We start from the raw sequence: 25,652 nt of genomic DNA on the forward strand, positions 1-25,652 counted from the left end.
TCTGTACGTAAGACTTTATTCATGTGTTCACGCTCCCTCCCTGTGAGGCCAGACCAGACCGCAGTTCTGAGCCACAGGTGGGGGCTTGGGCAGATGTCCTGGCCCTGGTCGGGGACTGGCTGGGCTCACACATGCTGCTTCCGGTGCCGCAGCACCTCTGTGGGCGTGAATAGAAAGTCCTTCTGGCAGGCCTCGCAGTGGTAGGGCCTTTGCAGGGCAGATGCCTTCTGGAGGGGCTCAGGGGCAGCTTCCTCAGCCCCTAAGGAAGAGGAGAAGGGAGGCTGTGAGGGGGGTGCTCCATGGTGCGCTCACACCACCCCCAACCCCAAATCCTGGGCAGCTGTAGGGCTGGGGCCTCTGGCTCTGCCTCCTCCAGGAAGCCTTCCTTGATTAATACACTTACAGAGGCAAGTCTTTACTTTGTGTCCCAGGGGCTGAGAGAGGTAGAAAGAAAGACACAAGAAGAGACACAGAGACTGAAAGAAACAGAGAGAGCCCTGGGATGGGACTACGTTGCCCCTCTGCCACCTTCCCAACAAGCCCCAGGGTGTGGCATGTGGCGCAATGCAGCAGGCAGTGCGTCGGGGTCTGCCCCCTGCGGTGTCCCCTGGGTGACAACAGGATGGACATGGCCAAGGCAGACACAGCTGTGGGGCAGAGAAAAGACTAAGAGACACAGAGAAACAGACAGAAACAGAGATGCAGACCAGAGAGGCAGCGACACAGACCAGAGACAGACAGACACAAAGACATGAGAACGAGGTGGCTCCAGCCAGGGCAGAGGGTTGAGGTCGTGCATCCCCAAGGTGTCAAGTGAATGCCCAGATGCAGAGGGAACAAACACAGGCTGGACGGACAGCTGGCAGACACAGTGCCCGGCCCTCACCGCCCCGGCCTCACCTGGGGGACCGTCCCGTGGGGCCTCAGGGCAGGTGTTCTCATGGGCGATGCGCTCCAAAGGTGTCAGAGGCATGTGCAGGCCGCAGTGGGGGCAGGTCCAGAAGGTGCGGAGACAGTCGCTATACAAGTCCGCATCACTCTGTGACAGCCAGGCTGTGTCAGGGCTTGGCAACCTGCCCTGCCCCCCACCACCCAGCCTGGGACCTTCCCAGAAGCCCTCGGGGCTGGCAGACCCCGCTCTGAAACCGCATCCCTGGATGAAGTTGGAATGTGGTTGGCGGCGGGGTGGAATCTTACCGTGAGGCAGTTGTAGGTGAGGAAGGCAGTGACTGCATAGCCCCCTTTGGTAGGGTGGGGGGACGGGGCAGAGCTGCCAAAGAGGCTAGGGAGACTAGGGGTGGCCGTGATGGTCTGGGGCCCCACGTAGAGGTTCTGGACTTCCAGCCCTGTGAGCCGCCGGAGGCTGTAGGAAACCTGAGGAAAGAGGCAGGAGATAGAGGAGACAAACTCACGCAGACATGATCACAGCACTTGGATCCAGCTGTGCCTAAAGTCCACCCCTGGACATCTCAGTTATGGGGGCCAACTGCTTAAGCCAATCACAACATGGTTTCAGATACTCACTACCACAGGCTTGTCTAAAACATGCTCTGGTACCCCATCCCCCATCTCACCTGCCTTCCCCAGGCCCCTTCTCTGCTCCCTATCACTTGTGGGAACACATTCAGACCTGAAGTATGGCCTTCAAGTCCAGCCACCTTGCCCCTCCTTCCCTGGCATGTCAGGTTGTTCCCCTTTCCCTGGCTCACTGGGTTCTTCCACTCCTCTAGGAAGCCATCCTAGATTGCACTGTTCTCTCCCACCCCATCCACATGTAGTAGAATCAGGATCAATTCTCAATACCCACTTAAGAGGTAGGGGATTAGTTTCAAATCTGCTCTATCCAATTCTTCCTGTCTGTCCCCCACAAATAGACAGGAACCCTACAGCGCCCCACTCACATCCTGCAAGCCCTTAACTGCTAATGAGGGTTAACCTGCACCCCACGCACAGCAGGTGTTAATAAACATCCGGTGAATGAGGGCTGCAGCGGTTCACAGCGTGGCCTCTGGAGCCAGGCTCCTGGGATCAAATCCTGGCTCCAATCCCGGGATCAAAACCCTGACCAGCTGTGTGACCTAGGGCTTGTCATCAACCTTTCTGGTTTGAAAACCCCCACATTGATAAGCCGGAAACTGGGCCCTCTAGAGCCTTAATCCTTGTGGCGGACAGCCCCCCCGGCCATGGGGCACAGGCACCCAGGTGGCCGGTACCTTGGATGCCATGAACTGCAACAGCTCCCTGCTCAGGGCTGCCACCTCCTTGCGGTGGACCGGAGCCTCCTCCTCCTCATCTCCATCCTCCAGCCACCGCCGGGCCTGGTGGGCCAGCTGCCGGTCCAGGGCGCTTTCCCAGTGGGCCCGGAGCCGCAGGGAGGCCGCCAGGAGCCGGACAGAACTCTCACTGTCTGCCAGCTGGAGCTCCAGCCAGCCGTCAGCCACCAGGCGGGAGCAGTCGCCATTGGTGTCCAGGGACCGGCTGAACAGCAGGAGGGACTGGAAGAGAGACGGACAGTGGTGTGAGGAGCAGGGAGCCATCTTAGAGAGGCCCCCACCGGCCTGGGCTCCTGCCCACCGCCCTCATTCACCTCCCCATCCTCTAATCCAGGCATCTACCGTCTCTCCAAGGCATCCGCCCACCCACCCAGCCAGCTCTGCAGCAAATATTGACCACACTCCTTCTCTGTGCCAGATACTCTTCCGGGTGCTGGAGATACAAGCGTGAACAAGGTAGGCTAAGTCCTCACCCCGTGGCGCTGACCTGCTGAGGGTGGGGGCTACACGTGTCTGCCCCTGTCAATACCCCTCAGACGGCGGACCTGATGTGGATGTGTCACAGTAAATTTTATCCTCAAGATATCCAAACAAATGCTGAGCGCTAGTTAACGGGAAGCAGGGTGAAGGACACTGATGTCAGCAACTTGCTTTAAAATGTACCCAGAAATTGAGAAAGAAAACCCACCTATTAAAACAGACTGATGGGCGGAGAGGTGATAACGCAAAGACCAAATGTTCTCTGTGGGACTGGGGGCTGGGAGTACGAGAGGTCACTGCACACTTCTTTCAACTTTTCTCTTTGAAAATTGTCAAGATGTTGGGGAAAATTCTCCGGGACAGGGTGGGGGGAGTGGATGGGGCAGGACTGGCCACAGGTGGATGGTACGTGGGGCTGAGTGATGGAACATGAGAGTTCAATGGGCTATCCTGTCTACTTTGGGGCCTGTTTAAAATTTCTCTATCATAGCGAACTGTACCGGGCTGGGGAGACTGAAATATCAGGCCACATCTCGGCTTGCAAACGCATTTCTCTCCTGAAGTCCCGCTGACCGCCAGCACTCCTCCCCACAGGCTGCTGTGTTCCAGTCTGGCACCAATATGAGTGCCTGGCCTGGTCCTTTATATTTATTTGTTTCTCTTTACTGTCTGCCTCTCCCACTCATACACAAGCCCCACGAACCCTGAGAATTTTGTCCATTTTGACCACGGTTGCATCCCCGGCACCAAGAAGAGTCCTTAGTGCCTGGCACGGTGTGGCCACTCAATATACATTTGAATGAATACATAATGGAGCAGCTCAGAGTTAGCTTTCATGGTGTTGGTGGGCCTCACAGTGTCAGCAACATCTCCGGAGGCTCTGGGAGCCCAAAGGGTTTCTCTTCTCCTTCTGCGTTCCCCGGGATGGAAGTGAGGGGGTCAAGGTAATGGGGACACTCATCTGATGGGGGGAGGCTGCCAGTGCAGCCCATGGCCCTGAGCTCTGGCTCAGCCCCTTGCTCACTGTGTGGCTGAGGCAACTGACACGCCCTCCTCTCCATCCCCACCCCAGCCTCGTCTGTCCCCCTATCAGCAAGAACCACGGCTGGGCCTGGGACCACGGGGCAGCCTGCAGACACATAAACAAGTATATCTGCAAACTCAGCGTGTCCTCAGCCTCTACCGGGTGCACCCGCCATCCTCTCCTGTTCTACGACTGCAGTCACCTTGCCGGCCTCCTGGCCTCGGCTCCATGTCAGACCCTGTCCCAGCTCTGCTCAGAACCCTGTGGTGATGGGTGGGGAGGGGGAATCCAGTCTCACCCACCTCCCTGACCTCTTCTCCAGCTGCTCTTCCCCTCACTGACTCTGCTCCAGCTGTTCCCTGCGCACACCAGGCATATGGTGCCTCAGGGCCTTTGCACTTGTTTTCCACTCTGCCCAGGATGCTCTTTCCCCAGAGATCCCTATGGCTCCCTCCCTCCCATAGGTCTTTGCCTGGCTGCACCTTCTCAAAGAGGCCCACCCAGATCTACTAATTTCATACTAGAACCTGCCCCTCCCCTCCCCCTCAAACCCCCTACTCCCTTATCCTATTCTCTTCATTCTTCCACCAACTCTTATCACCCGCTACCATATCATTTAGTGCTGTACTGTGTTTATTGCTACTGTCCATCTTCCCCTGCCTGATGTGAGCCCCAGAGAGCAGGGGGAGAACAGGGACCACCAGGAACCAGATCTTGTCTCGTGTGCCTTCCACAGTTTGGCGCACAGCAGGCGCTCAGCAGGTGACGAATGAATACAAAAAAACAGAAGACAACAGCCCACCTGATGCTGTGCCAGCCTGTGGGGAAGGCGGCCCCTTCAGACCTACCCCGTGCCTCCTGCCCTGGGGACACAGTCACAGAACGGGGAGTTGGGAGGCGGGGAGGCCGGGCAGAGACCCACCTGGAGGGCAGGGATGCGAACACAGTTCACCAGGTAAGGTTTGTTGGTCTCCAGAAGGGAGACAAAGGTGAGGAGCTGGTGCTTGCTGCTCATCTTGTCCTTGTCATCTGAAAGGGTCAAGAGTCAGCTCAGCATCCCACCTCCAATCCCCCACCCCACCCCGTCGTCCCCAACGGGCTGCCGGTTCCTCTAGGATAATCACACATCCACGCAACGAACACACTCGTGTGTAACAATAAAATGTCTGGGGCTTATTTTTTAAACACTTTGCCAGGCTGAATGCAACTACGGCTGTTCAGTGATATTAAGAAGTATTGTCAATTTTGTTGGGAACAGTAATAGCATTGCGGTGATGCAAAAAACAGTCCTTATGAATATGATTATCATTATTATTATCAAATGGTATGATGTCTGGGACCTGCCTTAACATGCTCCAGGAAAAACGGAAAAAAAGCACCGGGACAGAAGTAAAGCGGTTGGTAGATGCCGCTGAGTGAGGGCGCGGAGGGTCTGTCATGCTCTCTACTTTGAAGATGTTGGAATTTTCAAAATTCAAAAAGGAGAAAAACAATGTAAGAAGAAGAAAGTAAAACGACGAGGAATTCATGGCGGTTAAAGATTAGACAAAAAAATTTCAAATTCTGTCTTTGGTGTTTAAAATTATAAACCTCATCCTCAGGGGGTTGCTATTTACCATCTTAATACAGTACATTACTTCCCTCCCAACCAAGGGACAAAGCACACAAGCAGCCCTGCAGGTGGCCAGGGGGACACTCCCACCCCAGTGCACCTCGGGAGAGGCGCCCAGGATGGGACTGGTCTCAGTTCAGGCAGCACTGGAGGCCTGGATCCCACTAGGTGAACCGAATCCAACTGAGTAAATGCTGGGGCTGGGGGAGCCCCCCCAGGAAGACCAAACCCTGTAGTTCACAGGGCTCCCGGAACATGCCTCCCGGCAGGCACTGCTCTACCAGCTAAAACCGCAGGCCTCAGGAACAGCCATGGGGCTCGAGGCCCAGCACCACCAGGAGGAGCATGAGGCTGAGTATGTGGTGAACTTGCTAAGGCCACCCAGTGAGGTCTGGCTCCTAGGACCTGCAGGTCCCACATCACCAGCCCCAGCGAAGGAGGGGTGTGGGGAGGAGCAAGGGGGTGACCCCAGATGGCGAGGTGCACCCCGAGGTCACGGTCCCTGCCCCTCGCATCCCAGTGGAGGGCTTCTCCCTACCCGCCTGGGCTCATGGTACCTCGGCTTCCTTCGCCACCCCTGACCTCCAGCTCCTGGGTGTGCAGCACCTCAGGGTTGTTGGCGAAGACGCAGGTGGGGTGCAGCACGGTGCCCTGCTTGGCCTGGGTATGGAAGATCTGGAGAAGCCAAAGGTGGGGCCAGGTGACAGAGGCCCTTGGACCTGCTCTTCCCACTGCCAGGTTCCTGCCTCCATGTCTCCCTTCAGAAGTCCCCTCCTCCAGGAAGCCCTCCCTGATCCCCTCCCAGGCTAGTCAGGTCCCCGTCTCTGTTCCCTCAGCCCCCAGGTCCCCATCTCAGCCCCAACCGCTCTGGGTCAGCTGTCTGGGAACAGGCCTGTTCCCTCCACTGGACTGGAGTCCCATGAAGGCAGGGTTAGGGCCATTTCAGTCACTACTGTGTCCAGCACAGAGCAGGCACTGGGAAGGGGTGATGGACAACACAAGGGGATGGGGAGAGGGAAGGAGGCCCACCTGGTCCGAGTCCTTGCGGCCGCTGTTGAAGGGGTCCGGGACGGCGAGTTGTGGGTAGAGGCCCCGGCCCAGCACTAGCTTGAGCAGGGCCATCTGGTCCCGGGTCAGGGCCTGGGCTGAGCTGGCGGCCGCCTGCAGCTGCTCTAGGTTGTGTCTCAGCTTAAACTTCACATCCTGGTGGCAACACGGGGGAAGGTGGGTTCCTGCGGGGCCCTCCCCACTCCCCCAGGGGCCTGGACTAGGGTATGTGGATCCAAACGGTTCTGCAGACTCCTGTCTGTGGAAACCTGTCTCCTGAGGTCGGGGCAGAACCATAGCCCCACAGACCCCAGGACAGCCCATGTCCCACCTCTATCAAACTCCATCCCCGTTGGCTCCAGGCACCAGACAGCCCCACAGCGCCCCACCTGGATGTCCACGTTGTCGCCGGCCCCCTGGGAGGTTGTGCGATCTGGGTCCTCCTCACTGGAGTAGCCGTCCTGCTCCTCCTGGAGCCGCAGCACTTTGCGCCTGCGCCCTGCGCCCTCCTCGTGCTGGCGTTTGAGCTGGTAGAGCGCCTGGCGCTCCCGGCGCTGCTGCAGCCGACTGTAGCTGTCCCTTGGCTTTGGGGCCTGGGCCCCGGCCAGCAGCCCGTGGTCCTCCAACAGCTCCTGGGGGCAGGTGGGGCGCAAGTGAGGGACCCAGGGCCAGCCAAGTGGGCTCCAGACGGAGACGCATGTTCCAGTCTGGGGCCTGCAGCAGGCTGGCGAGTGACCTCACCCCTACAACCACACTTCTCCTCAAACAGAAATCGGGGGCCCTCCCAGGACCTCCCTGCTGGGGCTGTTGGGGCTGAACAGGACTGTACAAGAACACGCCTTTGCATAGTGCTGGGAACATGACTGTTCCGTGAAAGGCTGTCTTTGTCCCTGGTCAACGGAATGCCCGGGCTGGGGACAGGAGGGAGAAGAGGAGGCCAGGCGATCGTCACCCAGGGTCCTTCCTGAGGAACTCTCCACACAGCCAGCTCCGGGCTCCGGTTATGCTCTGACCTGCCCCTCCAGGCCTGCACCAGCCCTGGGGGTTTTCTACACTCCTGGTTCTGACTGCGGTGCTTTGGCCGGCAGCAGAAGCAGCTGGGATCATTTGGGAAATTGTCAGAAACGCCAAGACCTGGGCCCCATCCCAGAAGGACTGAGTCAGTGTCAGGGGGGTGGGTGGGGAATCTGGGTACAACAAGACTCTCCTGGGGATTCTGATGCACCTTAGAGACCTCCTGCCCACACCTTTGTAAACAGCCTCCCAGAGACCCTACTGGGTTAGTTTCTCAGTGTCTGGAGCCCAACAATGGTTGAGCCGCTGCCCTTTAGAAAGTCAAAGACATTGAGGGATGCCAAGAATGGTTGGGACATCAGTGGTCACCAATGTGGGGATCCCCGTTACTGCATGGGAGGCCTTGGTGGCGACCGCCCACTCTGGGCCTCAATCTGCCCTCCTGCAGCCACAGGGAACAGTTACACCAGGGACTCTTTTATTTTATTTTCATTCCGCGGCATGCTACACGGCCGCGGAAAAGTACACAGCAGCAGATCGTTTTGTGCTCAGATGGAAAAACGCCCGTGGAATATTAATGACAGGAGCAAGCTATAGAACCACATAATAATAACAATGAAAACTGCAAACACTTGTATGAGACCACCTGTGTGTTAGGCCCTGTTCTGAATGCTCTATGTGTATTAACTCATTTAACCCTCACGAGATCGCCCGGAGGCAGAGGCAATTTTTAGTTTCCCCGTTTTTTAGAGGGAGAGGCTGAGGCCCCAAGAGGCACAGGAACTTGCCCGGGGTTGAACTGCCAGCAAATGGCAGAGCTCAGATCTCAGGCTCCAGATCTGGTGCCCCCAACCATCATTCTGTGCTGCCTCCCAGCACTCAGCCTCTGCAGCCAGCTCAGCACTCTGGCTCCAGAGGGCGAGACTCTTCATGAGAATGAGTCATGTGACTGCCTGTCCTGTCCACCCCTCTAGGAAGCCCTTCTGGATTTCTACCCTGTTGCCCTCCCCACCCCCCACCATCCCCAATACCTGGTTGTGTGATGATGGGGGAGGCGGGTGTAGGTTGGGACTCCGATGATTGTCAGAGGAGGAGAAAGACCATGTTCTGGAATGTATTCACATATTCTCACTCCACCTCCCCCTGACCCCCGTCCCCAGGTTTGCTCCTGGCCCTATGTGCCAGGGCAGGCTGGCTCCCACCCCTCAGCCTGGGCCTCACCTTGAACTGGCGCCGCAAGTTGGCCATCTCATACAGCCGATGCTCCTCTATGCCCCGGTGGCGGCACCACTTGCGTGAGTTTCTGTTCCGTTCAGATTTCACCTGGGTGGGGGTCCGGACACCAGTGTCAGGGCCTGGCCAGCTGGGAGAAGGGACAGGGGTGCTGACCCACCGCCCAGGCGAGCCCAGTGTGAGCCACTGGGAGGAGGTGAGGCAGGTGGGAGACCCGCCAGCGTTCCCTCAGCGACACCTGCTTTCCTCCTCCTTTCAGGTCTCAGCCCTACTGCCCCCTCCTACAGGAAGCCCTCCCAGACAACACTGGGGCAGACACCCCCTGCTGGGCTCTTCCAGTCCCTTAGACTCCCCATCACAGCCCATGCTGGGTGGTCACTGTCCAGGGACAGGTCTGTCTCCCTGCACTGGACTGTGAGCCCCAGGAGAGCAGGTAGTTTTAGTCACCACCAGGTCCCCAGCACTGCCCAGGACCAAAACAGGCAGGGTCAAGGAAAACATATTTCATATACAGACACCACCCTAAGGTGTCTGCACTTTCTCCAGATGGTACTGGTTTTAGTGCTTTAGAAACCCAGGCTCCCCCTCAAGCCGGGGCCTCTGCCTGTGCCAGTCCCATCAGTGGTGGAGATGGGGTCCTCCCCAGGCAGGCCGGGTCTGTGGAGGGCTCAGTGGTCCTCCCTGGGGTGTGCAGAGGGGCACAAGGAGGAGCCATAGCCTCAGGGAGGTCTGACCTCTGCAGAACGACAGCCCAACAGGGCACCCTGCCGCCAACCTCACCTGCACCCAAGCGTTGAAGACATTGAAGAGCGTAAAGGGGTCGCCCTGGTCACTCTCCAGGGGCCGCCGTGCGGCCGCACACTCTGAATTGCTCTGGGCGCTGCGGGTGAAGGGCGACTGGACGCTGAGGGCGGCCGCGATGGTGAGCACGGGCTCCGCCAGGTGGAACAGGGAGCCCAGGATCAGCATCTTCCCTGTGGGCGGACACACGCTGAGCCCTCAGGACCTCGGGGCGCCACCGGACCCGCCCTCCACCTTGCCCACCAAGGGACACAATCAAACCCAGAATCGCACCCCAGCGTGATGAAAGACGGTTTCCACCTGCACGCCACGCATCTGACCCATCCTCACTGTTCCCCTTGCCGACCTTTCCAGAAAGTTTCTGGCACACTTATCATAAGATAAAGCTGGGCACTAGAACAAAGCTGTCCCAGAACCCCCTTGGCTCTGTCACCTCGGGCAAGTCCCTCCACCTCTCTGTGCCTCCATCTCCCTATCTGTGAAATGGGCTAACGGCAGCACTACCTGCTGGGGGTGAAGCCCCAGAGCTCCACTCACTGGTGAAGCCCTCAGAGCTCCACTCAGCACAAAGCATGACCGGTGACTGAGCCAGCTGGGCCCAGAGCCCCCAGCACCGCACCGCTGTGTCTCCTGCCCCGCAGGGCCTGGCGGCCGACGGCGCCAGCCTGGCTGGGGCGTGCCTGCCAACTGCCTGCTGCACGACCCTGGGTAAGCGAGTGACAACCTTCCTCTGAGCCTCAGTTTCCATCTGCACAACAGGGGTGCCCGGAGGCCCTCCCCTCATCAGGTAAAGATTAAATAAGGGCCATAAAGTCTCCCACTGACACACAGCAAATGACCACAGAACGTTCTCTTTCCTCTCAGATCCCCTTGCACTAGCCCCCTTCCCTCTAAAACAAACAAAAATAACCACCTTCACAGCCCTGGGCGGCCCTCAAGGTTGGTGGTACCCAACCTCCTGCCCGTCCTGGAGCTCCAGCAGGTGGCAGTGATGGGGACTGTAATGATACTGACATAGGCAGGAGGTTCCCTTGAGCATCACGCTTGGGAAATGGTGCCCCAGGTGGTAGAACCCAGCTGGGGACATTCTGTGGGCCGTGGATTGCTGGTAGATACAGAATGTCTTATGTCAGGGGAATCAGGCAAGATGAATACGCCTCAGTCAGCAAGTTCCTTGGGAGGGGTAGGGAATGACTCAGGAAAGAGCAAGAGGAAGAGGCAGGCAGTTTTGACATCCTTACAACCGCAAGAGACGGGTACCAGGGTGGGGCTGGGAACAGACTGTGCAGAGAGAGGTGTCTGTTTTGTTTACTGCTGTATCCCTGGTGCTAGAACAGTGCCTGGCACAGAGGACGTGTGAATGAACGAACAGGGCCTTGAGAAGGAACAGGCTTGCCTCTGGGTCACTCACAGTGGTGTCCCACACTCACTCCCAGCGGGGGCTCCTCACCAATCACGACGTCCACAGGCAGCTGGGCCAGCAGGGACCCAATAGGGGTGAGGGCCTCTGAGCTGTCCAGGGCCCCCTGGTCCTGGAGGTAGAGGATGGCTGTTTCCAAGCTGGATGGTGGTGGGGGCTCGATGAAGGGGAAGGTTCGGGGGTCCCCCACATTCATGCTCTTCATCTGGAATGAGAACCAAACCCCTTGGCTGAGCTCCAACCAGGGTGAGTAAAAGGGAAGCGCATCGCTTGTGGACCTGGCCCTCAAACCCTCCCGAACCCACCTCCCACGCTCCTTCCCCCTCGCTGGCTGATGCCGATGAGGAAGAGGCCCTGGGGAGATGACAGAGATGCAAGACAGAAAAGGCCTGGGTCCCCTAATACAGGAAGCTGCCCGCCAACCTGAGGACTAACGTTCTGCTGTGTTGGCAGAACACAGCCGTTGTGAGTGGGTCTATTTGTCACAGCTGCCTAATCTAAGCAAAACGAACTACTGAGATATGAGCCGTGACATAGAATGTATTGAGAAACCCTGGTTTTAAAAGCCACTTCTTGATGGGTTTCCTGTTACAGCTGAAAGCACTGAGTCATGAGGTTCTGCCTATGACCCCGTGGATCCAGGACAACAGTTCTCCCCTCAACACGTGATCAGATGTTTGGAAGGGATGGGTTCCCCTCAGTGGCCAGGCAGCCCTGCGCTGTTGACCCTGAAACCCTGGGATTTGTCCTGTCTCAGTGCCTCCCAGGTTCCTCCCTGGCACTCAGGATCCAGTCCCCTCCTGGCCCCTGTCTCACCTGCAGCACCAATGCATCCAGGGCGACCCTCCGAATCTCCGGGACAGGGTATGGGGCAAAGGCATCGTAGTCCGATTCGGCATAGAGGCGGAAGCAGACGCCAGGGCCCGTGCGGCCTGCCCGGCCCTTCCGCTGCTCCGCGCTGGCCTGACTGATCCAGAACTCCTGCAGCCGCTGCAGTTTGGCCTGTGGGTCGTAGCTCATCTCCTTCACCTTCCCTGGGTGGGCAGGGAACGTGTGTGCAGGAGCCACGTGGGCCCTCCACACGCCTGGCCCTTGACCCGGCCTTTCATTCAGACACCCTCACTTATTCCTTTATTCCAGTAACACTAACCAGTAGGTCATTCTGGGCCCCACAGTGCCACTTTGTTAATGTACTCTTCAGTTTCCTCACTGACACATCTTTTATTTATTTATTCAAGCCTTTACCCATTCAGAGGTTCAGTCATTCAACAAATACTATTAAGCACCTACCAGGTATCAGGCAAACAGCCCTAAACACTACTTACTCCCTGCTTCAGTCTGGAGTTCCCTCCAGATATGTGCACATCTCCAGAATTCACACTTCTCTCTAGGTCCTCAGGGTGGCTGAGGCGGAGGGGGGCAGCCCTTACCAGAATCTACTACAAAGCGGATCCCATCAATGGTGACTGAGGTCTCGGCAATGTTGGTGGAGAGGATGCATTTCCGGACTCCAGCGGGGGCCACATCAAATACCTGGGAGAAAGTGAAGAGGCAGCACTGGGGGCTAATTCAGCCCTTACGGACCCGTGTGTCCAGCGGCCTCCTGAATACCTCCTGGAGCACCTCACACCCATATGTATAAAACAGCTTCAGCTTCCTTCCACTGAACCCTTTCCTCCTCAGGTCCCCATCTCACAGATGGCGCAAAATCTACCGGGTCACCAGGGATGGAAACGGGCTGCCCTAGGTCTTCCCTCCCTCCTCATACATCTAGCCACACCTGATCATTTTGAACATTTCATGATTTCATTCCCTCCTCCCCAAACCCACAGCCTCTTCCCTGGTCCAGGCCCCTGCTTTCCACCTGGACCCTGCCCAGCTTCCTCCCTGTTCTCTGGCCTTCTGGCCTCTAGTCTCATCCCCTCCCATCCATCCTTCATATGCAGCAGAGGAATCTGCTGAAACACAACTGGCAGCGCCCCCACCTTTCTCATAACACTCCTATGACCCCCCAGAGCACTCAGGACAAATACGAGCACTGCATTGGGTCTTCAAGTCCCCTGGTGGTCTAACTCCACCCACCTCTCCAGTCCCATCTCTCCTGACTTCCCCATCACAATCTGGATGCAGACAATTCAAGTGTAGTTCCCCAGCTGCCCTGACTTTTTCTCACCCCAGGCCCTTTGCACACGCCCTCCTCATGGACCCAAGAGCATAGTGGTTAAGAGTGGTGGGCAGCAACTACAGCCTGTGGGCCAAACCCACCCTGCCACCTATTTTTGTAAACCAAGGTTTTTTTTTAATTAAAAAAAAATTTTTAATGGAGGCACTGGGGACTGAACCCAGGACCTCATGCATGCTATCCCCACCCCTCTAAATGAAGTTGTGATGAAACACAGCCTCATATGATCAGTCTAGAGCTGCTTTCTAGCTGTAATAGTAAAGTAGCTATACACAAACCATACGGCCCACAATACCTAAAAACACGCACTCTTTATGGCAAGTCTGCCAACCTCTGGTTAGAAGCATGGGCTCTCGTACTGAATTACCAAATTAGTTTGGCTCTGCCAATTATACAACTTTGCACACATGCTTATGCCTCAGTTTCTGCATCTGTTGAATGGGGACAACAATGGACCTGGCAGATAGGCCAGCTATGAGGATGAGAGACAGATCTCAGAACCCTGGCCAGCATGCAAGTGTTCCACATACTTTGGCTGGGATATGCTTAGTGCCAAGGGAGGCACTAAGGAGGTGCTCAAAGGTTCTTTCTTGAACCACTAAACGACCAAGTGTGACCTGAAGGGATTCTTCCCAAGGGGACTGTAGGAGTCAGGCCCTAGGATGGCCTGGGGGAGTCTCGCCTCCTGGGATTCACACACTCCCAGTACCCTCCCCCTGAACAGGGCAGACCGCGTTAACCAAGGGATACTGCAGAAATGATGGTTCGTGATTTCCAAAGCTAGGTCATAAACAGTGTTGTGGCTTCTGCTCTGGTCTCTTAGGAAGAGCCAGCCACCCTATTGTGAGGACACTCAGAAAGCCCCCTAGAGAATCTTTCAGCCCCAGCCAAGCCTTCAGATGACAGCAGCCCCATATGTCATCTGACTGCAACCTCATGAGAGACTCTGAGCCAAAACCACCCAGCTAAGCCCCTCCCAGATTCCTGATCCACAGAAACTGTGTGAGATACTGAATGGAGCAGTAAACATGCTGCTAGGTTCTGGAGTAATTCGTTACACGCCAATAAGTAACTAAGACAGTGACCCGAAGGCCTCTCTCCCAGCTCCCTTTCACTCCAGCCTCACTGTCTACCACTCCAGGTCTCACCATCTTTACACACACCCAACTCACAGATTCCCACCTCCAGGCCTTTGCTCCAGGTGCTCCCCCAACTAGACTGCCCTCCTCCCTCTTCTCCTACTCCGACTCCTCCTTGTCCTCCAAGGCTCAGCTCCAATGCCTCTGGCCTCATCAGGAAGCTCACCCTGACACATACTCCGCCACCCAAAGATGGGAGCAGCCCCTCTGCCACCCACAGCCCTGAGGGGTGGTGTCACCTCGGCCCTGCACTAGCCGCCCCCAACCCCTCTTCCCCCTCTGGCCTGCATGGCTAGACCCCCGCCCGCCCCACTCCACCTGGCCGTGTGTGATACCTTGTCCTGGTCGGCCACGGAGAGGGCGCTGTGCAGCGGTAGCACCACCCAGCGCTGAGTGTGGCTGGCGTAGGTCTGGGCTGCCTCGAGCACAGCGCTGATCTCTGCCATGCCGCTGAGGAAGACCAGGAGGTCGCCCCGCTCCTCAGCAGGGTACTTATTGTCAATGGCCTCCAGCACCCTGAGGAAGGGCCGCGGGTCCAGCTTCTCCGACTTGGACGTTGTCGGCTCGACCTCTTGTGGCTGGTACACGACCTGGGAGGAGACAGCCCCAGCCAGGGGCACACCGTGTCATCCCAGCTCAGAGCCATGTGGCTGGGAGGCCACAGGCTGACGGAGAAGACACAGATCAGTCGGGCAGCAGACGGCACATTCACATAGGATAACTGGACGAGGATATAGTAACAGGACAAAGTGTCGAGGTAACTGGGGGGCTTCTGGGGTGCTGGTAACGTTTGATGTTTTTTTAAAGCTGGTCTCTAACAGGCATTTAATTTGTGAAAATCAATTGAACTGTTCCCTGGGGACACGTGCACCATTTTGTGTTGGGAGTGTAACTCCAACAATGACCACAGAATTGTAAGGGGCGGGGACAGTATTAAAACCCTAGAAATCACTTCTCTGAAAGCATCCTCACTTTTTTTTTTCATGGCTACTTAGAAGACAGATTGATGGGCACTGAGACCAAGAAACCACAAGGGACAGTGCATTTCCTGGTGCGAGGAACTTCAGCGCTGTTATCAATCACTGGCCCCAAGGTACAAGAGGAAGGAGGGGTTATCAAAACCATAAAGGAGGCAGCTGTGTGGAGGGACATCTTGAAAGGAGCTGTGACTTCAGGCAAGGGTCACAGCCCACTACAGACCTGGAGGGAGGGGGCTGACTCTCCTTCCCCCACTGGCCAGCGGGAGCCAGAGGGGCAGGGCTCCATTAGTGCCATCCATACAGACGGGCCTCCCCAGGGAAGACAGGAAGTTGGGCAAGGGCAAAGGAGAGCTGGAAAAGGACAAACAGAATCTATCCAGCGCAGGGCCATGTCTGTCTGTGAGTCGGACTGAAATCCTGGCTCTGTCACTCCTGAGCTGTCCCATGAACAAGGGACTTCACACCCCTGAGCTTCATTTTTACCTTTATGGGTGAAAGAAGGAAGGGAAGTAATTCCCCGCCCAGAACCACCAAGGCTGTGGTGAGGGACTCACGCAAGCTCATGCTGTTCACTGTGCAGCGTGCAGTACACACTTGATAAATGTCAGCTGTGATCATCAATGTCATGGCTGATAAAACCCACACGCAGGCCATAGCAAATAGGTCGAGAAACGCGGGGAAAGTTCAGGGCAGAAGTTGCTGGGGAAACTGAAGAGCTGAAAAGGATCTCTGCCTAGCTTGGGGAAAGCAAACTGTAAGAGGACCCAAAAACATTATTTTTCATGAGTACCAAAAAACTCCCTCTTTTTCATCTAAAAGGTCTGTTTCTTGATTTCAGCTTCTTAAGCAATAGCTGCGTCTCAGGTGGGCAGGCAGGTTTATGAAACACGGTGGAGATGAGCCTACCCCCAGGACTGCTATGAGCATGGGGTGAGATCGTGTGTGTTGAGTGGTATGGGAGACCCACAGCGGTCCCCAGTAAGTCTGTTTTCTTCCTGAGCACCCATCACGTAGAGAGAGAAAGAGAGAGAGAGAGAGTTGATATTTTCCAGCCTCCCTTGCAGCTAGGTGGGGCTCAGTGAAGCAAGGTCATGTCCAGTCTAAAGCCAAGCCACTTTCCCTGGCCTCTGGCTCCTTCCCTCTTCAACCTCTGACCACACAAATCAGGACAACTCCCCCAGGACAGTGGTTCTTATCAGAGGTGGCTCTGTACCCCCACGGGACATCTGGCAACATCTAGAGACATTTTTGTTTGTCACAGCTAAGGGAGGAGAAAGCTACTGGCATCTAGTGGGCAGAGGCCACGGAGGCTGCTGAACACCCTGTAATGCACAGGGCAGCCCCCACAACCAAGAATTATCCAGCCCCAAATGTCAACAGTGCTGAGTCTGAGAAACCCTGCCCGACAAGATGGTAGAGCGATGAGGAAGGAGGAACCTGGGTCCCTGAATGACCATGTGCAACAGAGCTGCCCATCAGCCTGGACCAGCAGGACTGGAATACAAGAAAAATTAATTTCTATATTTTTTGAGCCTTTAAATTTTGGGGTCTCATCTAACAAGCACTTAGCACTCTACCCAGCAAATGGCAAATACTCACAAAATGGTAGCTTTAATTGGGAGCTCAGGATTTGCACGTACTAACTACTATATGCAAAATAGATAAACAACAAGGTCTTACTGTAGAGTACAGGGGACTGTAATCAATACCTTGTAATAGCCTACAATGAAAAAGAATATGAAAAGGGAACGAACATATATATATTATATACGTATAAATAAAAACTGAATCACTATGCTGTATACCAGAAATTGACACAACATTCTAAACTGACTATACTTCAATTTCTTTTTAAATTAATTAAAAAAAGAAAACAGCTTTGAAAAACAGAGAGGCAAGGGGAGAACATCCTTAATTAAAGAGATGGAGGAGAAAAAGAAGAGATGGGAAACAGAACAGCAGAGAAGGGATATGTCCAGGTTGGCCGGAGACCAGGTGGGCAGTCTGGGGGTGGGGGGGCACTGACCGTGATGGGGAAGAGCCTCCCCGGCACCTGGACCACAGGGGCGCTGCAGAAGTAGCTGGAGAAGAGCGAGATGTTGATGGTGGCCGACATGAGGATGACCTTGAGGTCGGGCCGGGTGGGCAGCAGGCGCCTCAGGACACCCAGGAGGAAGTCGTTGTGGAGGTGTCGCTCGTGGACTTCATCCACGATCAGGACCTGGTACTGGGGCAGGCTGGGCTCCCACTGGATTTGCCTCAGGAGCAGCCCCACGGTCAGGAACACGATCTTGGTGGCCGCCGACCGTGTGCTCTCAAAACGTATCTGGTAGCCGACCTGGGGTTGGGAGGGTGGTCAGGAGAGCACCCTGGGCCTGGGCCACCGCCCCTCACCCACCCCAGATTGAAAATCTGAGCAAATGTCCCACATCAAACTCTGGAGTCCAACGGGCTTAGGTTCAAATGCCACCTCTGCCACTTAGTGCCGTTGACTTGGGGCAAGCAATTCTATGCCTCAGATATGTATTTTTCCCTCTTAGATGCTGTGAGAATTACATGTGCTAATGCAGAGGAAGTGCTTGGCACAGAGCCTGGTGTATGATACTACTTAATTAGAATAGTTATGATTAATCTTTCTTTAAGTCTTTACTGTGTTCCAGGAACTGCTTTGAATGCTTTATGTATATTAACTCATTTCATCCTCACAATCACCACACGGTGTAAGCACTATTATTATGCCCACCTCACAGATGGGAAAACTGAGGTCACTCAGCCAAGGTAACCCGCTAAAAAGTCCAAGTGAGAAGAAATGTACCTTAACCCCTACCTCACATCATATACACACATACTGATTTCAGATGAATTACAGTTCTAAATGGAAAAGTTGTTAGGAGAAAACAGGACATCTTCATGACCTTAAAGTAGGCAAAAATTATTTAAACAGCACCCAAAGAGTGCCAACCATACAAGGAAAATATTTAGACTGTATTATATTTAAATGGGGCACCATCATCAAAAGACTCCATTCAGAAAATGAACTCAGAGTAGAAGACAAGATCTGCAATACACAAATTCTACAAAGGACTCATATTCAGTTTCTGTAAAGACTCGTAAGTCAAGAACAAAGACAAAAAATACAAAAGACAAATGGGAAAAAGACTTGAACGGACATTTCACAAAAGAGGATCTCCAAATGACCAATAAATACATGAAAATGTGTTAAACATTCTTAGTCATCAGGGAAACACAAAATGACACCCACAATGCAAATTAAAATGTGATACCACTACACACCCACCCGATAACCTAAAATGAAAAAGATTAACCATAACAAGAATTGGTATGACCTAGCAATCCCACTTAGACATATACCCAACAAAAATATATACCAAAAGGCTGCGAATGTAATTTGGTGCAGCCACCATGGAAAACAGTATGGAGATTCCTTAAAAAACTAAAAGTTACCATATAATCCAGCAATCCTACTCCTGAGTATATAGCAGGAGAAAACTCTAATTTGAAAAGACACAAGCACCCCAATGTTCACAGCGGCACTATTTACAATAGTCAAGACATGGAAGCAACCTAAATGTCCATCAACAGATGATTGGATAAAGAAGATGTGCCATATATACACACACATATAGGAATACTACTCAGCCATAAAAAAGAATGAAATAATGCCTTTTGCAGCAACATGGATGGACCCAGAGACTGTCATACTAAGTGAAGTAAGTCAGACAGAGAAAGACAAGTATCATATAATATTACTTGCATGTGGAATCTGAAAAAACGACACAAATGAACTTACAAGACAGAAACAGACTCACAGACATAGAAAACAAAGTTACAGTTACCAGAGGGGAAAGGAGGTGGGAAGGATAAATTAGGAGTTTGGGATTAGCAGAAACACATTACTATATATAAAATAGATAAACAACAATGTTCTACTGTATAGCACAGGGAACTACATTCAATAGCTTGTAATAACCTATAATGAAAAATACACACACACACATATATATAACTCAATCACTATGCTGTACACCAGAAACTAACACAGCATTGTAAATCAACTATACTTCAATTTTAAAAAATGCAAAAAAACAAAAAAAATGCAATTATATGAGCATGAAATAAGAAAAAATTTAAAAAGTAAAACTAAAAATAGAAAGAAAGAAAAAAAGAGACACCAAAAGGCATGCTATAGAATGTTGGCAGCAGTACCATTCACCCTGAAACTGGAAATCTCCCAAATTCCCATCAACAGTAGAAGGGACAAATACTCGTGGCGCCTTCACAGCGGAATACCACAGAGCAGCATGAACAGTGTACACACACATGCTAACACCACAGAGTCGTCTCACAAACTTAATACTGAGTAACAGAGGCCATGCTTGGCAACAGCGTATATACTTTTTGATTCCATTTAGAAAAAGTAAGAACGAGAGGCAAAAGTCATCTGTGATCGTCTCTCATGAACGCAGGTGTGATAATCAACCCGGCACTAAAATGACAGCTTATCACAAAGAATCGTGATGCCTCTCGGGGCCTCAGGGCAGTACCCGGAAGTGGAAACAAGGTTTCTGGGGTGCTAGTAAGTTCGATTTTTTCTTATCTGGGTGCAAGTTACATAAACAGTCAACTTATGAAAATTCTCAGAGCTCTATATTTATGTGGCCTCTTTTGTGTTGAGTGTTACAACTTCAATTTATGTATTTTTAAAATTTTTTTTTCGGGGGGGTAATTAGTTTTATTTGTTTATATTTAGAGGAGGTGCTGGGGGTTGAACCCAGGACACGGTGTATGCTAAGCACACGCTCTACCACTTGAGCTATGCCCTCCCCATTGAGTGTTGTAACTTCAACAGCAACACTTCTTAAGTGGTGGAGCCAGGATTAGCACCCTAGAAGTCATTAGTAAGAAGGATTCCCATTCCTTTTTCGTGACTGCCGGGGAAAAAAGATTGATAAACATCTAGGCATTTCCAATTTTTTAACTCTTAAATTGCTACCCTGGGCAATGTTAGTGCTTTTGTCATTTGGACCATATCCAGGCCAATCTATAGGTAAATTTGTAGAAGAATCATCACTGGTTCAAAGGGTTAAGTGTTTCTGTAACTTTCTCGATACCGTCAGCAACTTATTCCACAAGGTCACAAGGGAAAAACCAGAAGCCTGTTAGGTCCCACTCACCTGCGAGCCATACTGACTGAGGCTCTCAAAGCCAACGCGCTTGGCCAGCGAGATGCAGGCAATTCGCCGGGGCTGGGTGCATGCCACGTGACTGAAGCCAGCAGCCAGCAGGTACTGGGGCACCTGAGTGGACTTGCCACAGCCCGTGTCACCTGCCACCACCACCACCTGGTGCTCCTTCAGCGTCTGCAGGATGCGGTTCCCGTACTGGGCGATGGGGAGCGCTGCGCGCTCACGCTGCAGTTTGGCCAGCCGCCCAAAAGCCTGCTTCTGGCCAAAGTCAAGGTAGTGCAACAGGGCTTGGCGGAACTCGGACACTCTCTCCGGGGGCAGGCACCTGCCCAGCTCCCGAGGGCCCCGAGTGTCAGGGCCAAGGACAGAGAGGTTGATGCGGTAGCGCGGGTCGTAAGTGCGAGGTAGGTCCGACAGGGCAGCGATTCTGTGCTTGGGATGGCCAGCATCTTTTTCCTCCTTCCGGGTGGTCTTGAGATTCTGGAATCTCTGCAAGCGTTCAAAGAAGCTCCAGAATTTCTGGCATTCCTCAGAACCCTGGCGGATATAACCCTCATCATGGAAGAAGGCATCCTCGAAGAGGCGACGTGTCTCTGGACAATTCCAGTTCCATTTCTCCGGGGCCACCTCCTGACTGGGAGCCTGGTGTTGGTCCCAGTGACCCCTGCCCTCCCTTGTTCTGGGAGGGGACATGCTGTGGCTAATCCCGGCACAGTCACAAAAGTGGCGTCAGTTCTGATCACCTGGACCAAAAATTCTCTGCCATGGCTGTCTGCCTGCAGTGGGAGGCCAGGGCCTGCAATAACAAAGCACTTCCTCTTCAAAGAGCTAACTTCCTTTTCATTGGTGATCCAGGATCACTGCAGGCGATGACAAAGTGGCCTAGGTCAAGCTGGTGACACACAGGGCACCTCACGATTCCTGGGGTGATCTCTGGGATGGGCACAAGTTTATCCTGGGCCCTGAAGGCTTGCGGGAGGGAACATAAGACACATTCATTTTCAGAAACATTTACTGAGAGCCTGCTGTTCTGTAAGCACCACACTGAGCCCCCACAGGTGGTCTTGGTCCCATGTCAGAGCAGACTCTGACAACCCAGTGATGGAGGCTGTGATAAAGGAAGCCCGGGGACCTGCTTGGGAGTCAGGGAAGGATCTTTTGAGGAGGGGACGTTTGACCTGGAGGAAAGTCAATAGCAGAACCTGGTCATGAGGCTACAACAGGAGAGAGGTGCAGTATAAGGAAAAGAGTAAGGCAAGGGATCCTAATCTGGGGTCTACTGAGCTTCAGGACCCCCTGGGAACCCTTTCAAATTAAGTGCACAATTTTGCAAGTTTTGCATTACATGTTTTGTTTTTGCCTGCCTGGCACTTTCCTTCGTTTTTTGTCTGATAACACTTTCTTTCCCAGAGCAGCCCTTCTTGGATTCCACATGGTCCCCACCGTCATTAAGTCAGAGAACCCCTACTGGTTGGGCAAGTGACAACAGCCTGGCCAATCACAGTGTCCTACTTCCCCTTTAACCAGTGATTGGTCTGAGAAGTGGACACATGACCCGAGGAGGGCCAATCAGGGCCTTTCTCTGAAATCTACTCTGGTTTAGTAGGAGAGAAAAGCTCTCATTTTATCTAGTGATTAAGCAAGGATGATAGAAACCCAGAGTGTTTGCAGTAGCTCTTGAAGCAAATAGTCTTTCCTAGATATCTTACAGGGAAGTCTGCATGTGGGTACAGTGAGGCATGCACAAGGGTGGTCACTGAGCGACTACAAGGAGAGAAGTGGAAGAGAGAAGGGGGAGAGATTGGCAACATCACTTAGTGATTGAGGCTTCGTTCCCTCCAACCCTCCACTGCACAGCTACACAAGAAAATGTCTTTTTGCTTAAGATTTGGCTTCTGATTCTTAGCTGCATTTAAGTCCTAACTCATAAAGAACATCCCCTTGTCTGTGCAATTTTCTGGAGGGAAGCCCACCACTCAGATTTTTAAAGAAGTTTATGACCTTAAAAGTGTTCTGAGTCTTCCGTGGTTAAGACTTTGGAGTCAGGCAGATCTGGGTTTGAATCTCAGCCTTAGCATTTACTACATGTGTGGCCATTAACAAACTCCCTTGAGCCTTCCTTCATCTATAAAATGGGGACAATTCCATCTCAAAACACTGCAGTGTTTATCACCTAGCCTGACATAGAGAAGCTAAATAGTAACTACTATTCAAGTCCAGTGCTTTCTCTCCTCAGTGACTAACATAGGGAAAACAGTGAGAGGAATCACAGGCACAGAACCTGGAAAAAGTAAGCTCAAAAGGCCACAATTCACCTTCACATTGGTATTAGTGATGCTTACACCCTACTCTGCCTTCAGGCTTTCAGGGCCATCACACAACAGAGTTCAGAGATTCTTGCTCTCTGCAGTCTCAGAGGGACCTGGGCCAACTCTGGGAGTAATCAGAGCCAGGTAAAGGTTTCAAGTGAAGAATGTGTGAACTGGCGGAGCTGCAGTAGCCTGTGGGGAGTGCACACCACTTTCTGGGCTGGGGGTTGTCACAGCAGCTTCAGAGGGAATTCCTGTTCTAGAAGGGAAGGAAAAGGAAGAGGTCTTGAAAGGCTGCTGTGATCCTGAGCCAGTGATTCTCAGAATAGGACGGGGACAATGAAATGGAGGAGTGCAGTCCTCTCAGGCTGCTAACTGCCTAAGCAGGCACGTGTGGCCAGAATGACAGCATCCTCACGGCTCTCAGAGTCTCTCTTCCTAGGTTACCCTTTAGATTTTCTGGATCTACTAGTTTCTCTGTACCTGCATCTCTGACCACCTCTTGCTCTCTTAGCCTCTTGGCCTCTATTTCCTAGGCTTCTGGCTTTTAGAGGTTTTCCCGATTTCTTTCCTCTCTGGCCCTCCATCTGCAGTTCTCAGGTTCTTCTCTTTTTTTGGTCCATCTTGCTCACCATCCTCATCTCTCTTACCTTTCCTTGCCTGGCCCCATCTCTTTTCATTTATCTGATTCTCTTCCACTCTGAGTCTATTTTCCAGTCTGATTTTCTCTGCAACTGTCTTTCTCCCTTTGACTCCACTCCTCTTCCATTCTTCATTTGACTTCATTTTCTGTTTGAACCCTTTTTTGACTCTCCGTTTCTGTCTCCTTCCCTGTCTCTTCCTCCAGCATGACTCTCCGTCTGTCTCCATTTCTCCATCTAAAACTTTGTCTCCCAATTGTCTGAAGCTTCAACAATAGCTAACATTTACTTAGGGCTTGCTCATATATCTATCAGGTACTATTCTAAGTCACTCATATATATTTATATGCATACATATACATCATACACACATATAGACGGTTTCCTCACAACCCTAAGAAGGTGCTATTATCATTATCTGAGCCACAGAGTTTAAGTAGTAAGTGGCAGATGAGAAATTAAAATCTAGGGATTCTGGCTTCATTTAGCCCTGTCTTCATTTCTCAATGTAACTCTCCATTGTCTGGCTTTAACCCTCCATTTTTAAATTTGACACTGTCTTCTCAGTTCTACTTGCTCTCTCTCCTTTTCTCCATTTGCACTGTCTCACCATCTCTCCATCCTCAGGATTACTCTCTTCATCTATCTGGCTTTATCTCCCATTTCCTATCTATCTCGCTCCGTTCCGATCTCTTACTTTCTCGCCAAGTCTCCTTCCCTCAGCTGCTCTTCTCTTCTCTCAACCCCTTTCATGTCGGCTGTTGTCAATTTCCCCCATCTCACCATCTCCACCTTTCCCTATCCGTCGGTGTCTCCCTCCGATTCTGCCTCTCGTTCTTCTTCCAGTTTACTCTTCGGACTATCTCTGATCCCCAGTTTCCACTCTACTCTTACTACGTTTCCCTCCATCTCCCAAGTTCACGGTGCGACCACCTTTATCTCGTAGTCCCTATGAACCCATCAGCCTCTTGCCTTCGATCTCTCTAGTTTTCAGCTTCCCTCTCTCAACTTTTCCGTCTCTCGGTCCCTCAGCTTCTTGAAGCTTCTTTCTATTTCTTTCAGCCTCTCCGACCCCCAGGTTCTCTCAGGAACGCTTAGGTTCCATCTCTGTCCGCTTCTCCGGGCCCCTCGGCCTCCTCCAACACATTCCCTCATCCCGGGATTTCCCTCTACCCCTCTTTCGCTCCCAATCTACCCCCGACCCAGTACAACTCCGGCCGCCGCCACCACCACCGCTACAGCCGCCACCGCCGCCACCACGGCCCCGGGCAGCCGCCCCGCCTCCCTCACCTCACTAAACGCCGCCAAAGCTTCCACTTCCGGTTCCCAGCGCCCCTCACGCACCCGAAACCGGTTCTGCGCCTGCGCACGCCATCCTCACGGCCCGGCCCCGCCCCGCCGCAGACAGAGGACCAGTGGGCAGCTGCGAGCGCCCAAGACTCGCTCTGCGCTTGCGTACAGCACTCTCAGGCCCCTTCTCGCTTCGAGCGGAGCCTCGGGTGACTGCGCCCTCTAGAGGCTTGTGGAGTCGTGACGGTGGAGACTTGCTCTACCTTGTACCTGAACAGCCACTTGTACCCTGGAATCGCGCGGACTCCGGGGTTTTAGCCCAACGAGGGAGCTGGCCGGGGCCCAGACACTATCAAAATATTCCCTTGGTTTATTTATTATAATTCATATTTATTAATGCATAATTGTATTAATGTATATTTCACCTTATGAATTCACTTATAAATAATACAAGTCAACTCCCCAGCTCCCTGAGGGCAGGGGCCATTTCTGTCTTGCAAGTCCTGTTCTCCAGCATCCACTACAGGGATTTGTCTGTAAATGTTTGCTGAATGAATGACTCAATGAAGGAGAAAAGTGAGTTCTCTTTCATCCTAGACAGGACAGTCATTGTGGCACTGAACCTGTTTTCCTACTTATAACATGAGGATAATACCTACTCTTCAAGATTGTTGAAAAAAATACATGAAAAAGTCTACATAAGGTACAGAAACTATTTTCACTAGTGTACCTATAGGCACTCGATAAATGTTAGATCTTTCATTTTTATTTTTATATCCTTTCTGTCATTCTCCTTCTTCCTTAGGATGACATTGCCATTAAGAAGGTACAGCCTTCAGTTCTGGAGTCAGTTCAAGGCACTGAGGATACAGCAATGAACAAAACAAAGTGGAGCTCCTATTTTGGTGCGGCAGACGGACATAATTAGATTAAAATAAATAGAATGCCAAGCAAAACTGCATGCCCTTTGGAGAAAAACAAAGCAGGAAAGGGGTAAAGA

General features: G+C 52.7%; 1 protein-coding gene across 1 annotated transcript; it reads right to left on the bottom strand.

Moving 5' to 3' along the window:
* DHX34 (DExH-box helicase 34) lies at nucleotides 1-24,706 on the bottom strand. The gene is made up of 17 exons (XM_015242939.3): nucleotides 24,653-24,706; nucleotides 20,401-21,381; nucleotides 17,232-17,543; nucleotides 14,561-14,815; nucleotides 12,335-12,437; nucleotides 11,721-11,938; nucleotides 10,935-11,109; nucleotides 9,464-9,657; nucleotides 8,672-8,773; nucleotides 6,826-7,068; nucleotides 6,419-6,592; nucleotides 5,947-6,064; nucleotides 4,700-4,806; nucleotides 2,214-2,495; nucleotides 1,198-1,374; nucleotides 901-1,039; nucleotides 1-259 (listed from the first exon to the last, which is right to left on the bottom strand). The coding sequence occupies exons 2-17, from the start codon at nucleotides 21,103-21,105 to the stop codon at nucleotides 126-128; spliced, it is 3,438 nt and encodes a 1,145-aa protein (XP_015098425.1). The 5' UTR covers nucleotides 21,106-21,381; nucleotides 24,653-24,706; the 3' UTR covers nucleotides 1-125.
* Between the last annotated feature and the right edge of the window lie 946 nt (nucleotides 24,707-25,652).

This window comes from Vicugna pacos, chromosome 9, assembly GCF_048564905.1.
Source record: "Vicugna pacos chromosome 9, VicPac4, whole genome shotgun sequence".
In the NCBI taxonomy this organism is placed as follows: domain Eukaryota; kingdom Metazoa; phylum Chordata; class Mammalia; order Artiodactyla; family Camelidae; genus Vicugna; species Vicugna pacos.

What these genes read in the sequence shown, in the direction of transcription:
- DHX34 (XM_015242939.3), bottom strand. Translation starts at nt 21,105, where the DNA reads ATGTCCCCTCCCAGAACAAGGGAGGGCAGGGGTCACTGGGACCAACAC. An exon ending in TCAGTCAGTATGGCTCGCAG is followed by an intron (nt 17,544 to 20,400) that starts GTGAGTGGGACC and finishes TCCCAACCCCAG; the next exon opens with GTCGGCTACCAGATACGTTT. An exon ending in TTCGCATCCCTGCCCTCCAG is followed by an intron (nt 2,496 to 4,699) that starts GTGGGTCTCTGC and finishes TCTCTCTTCCAG; the next exon opens with TCCCTCCTGCTGTTCAGCCG.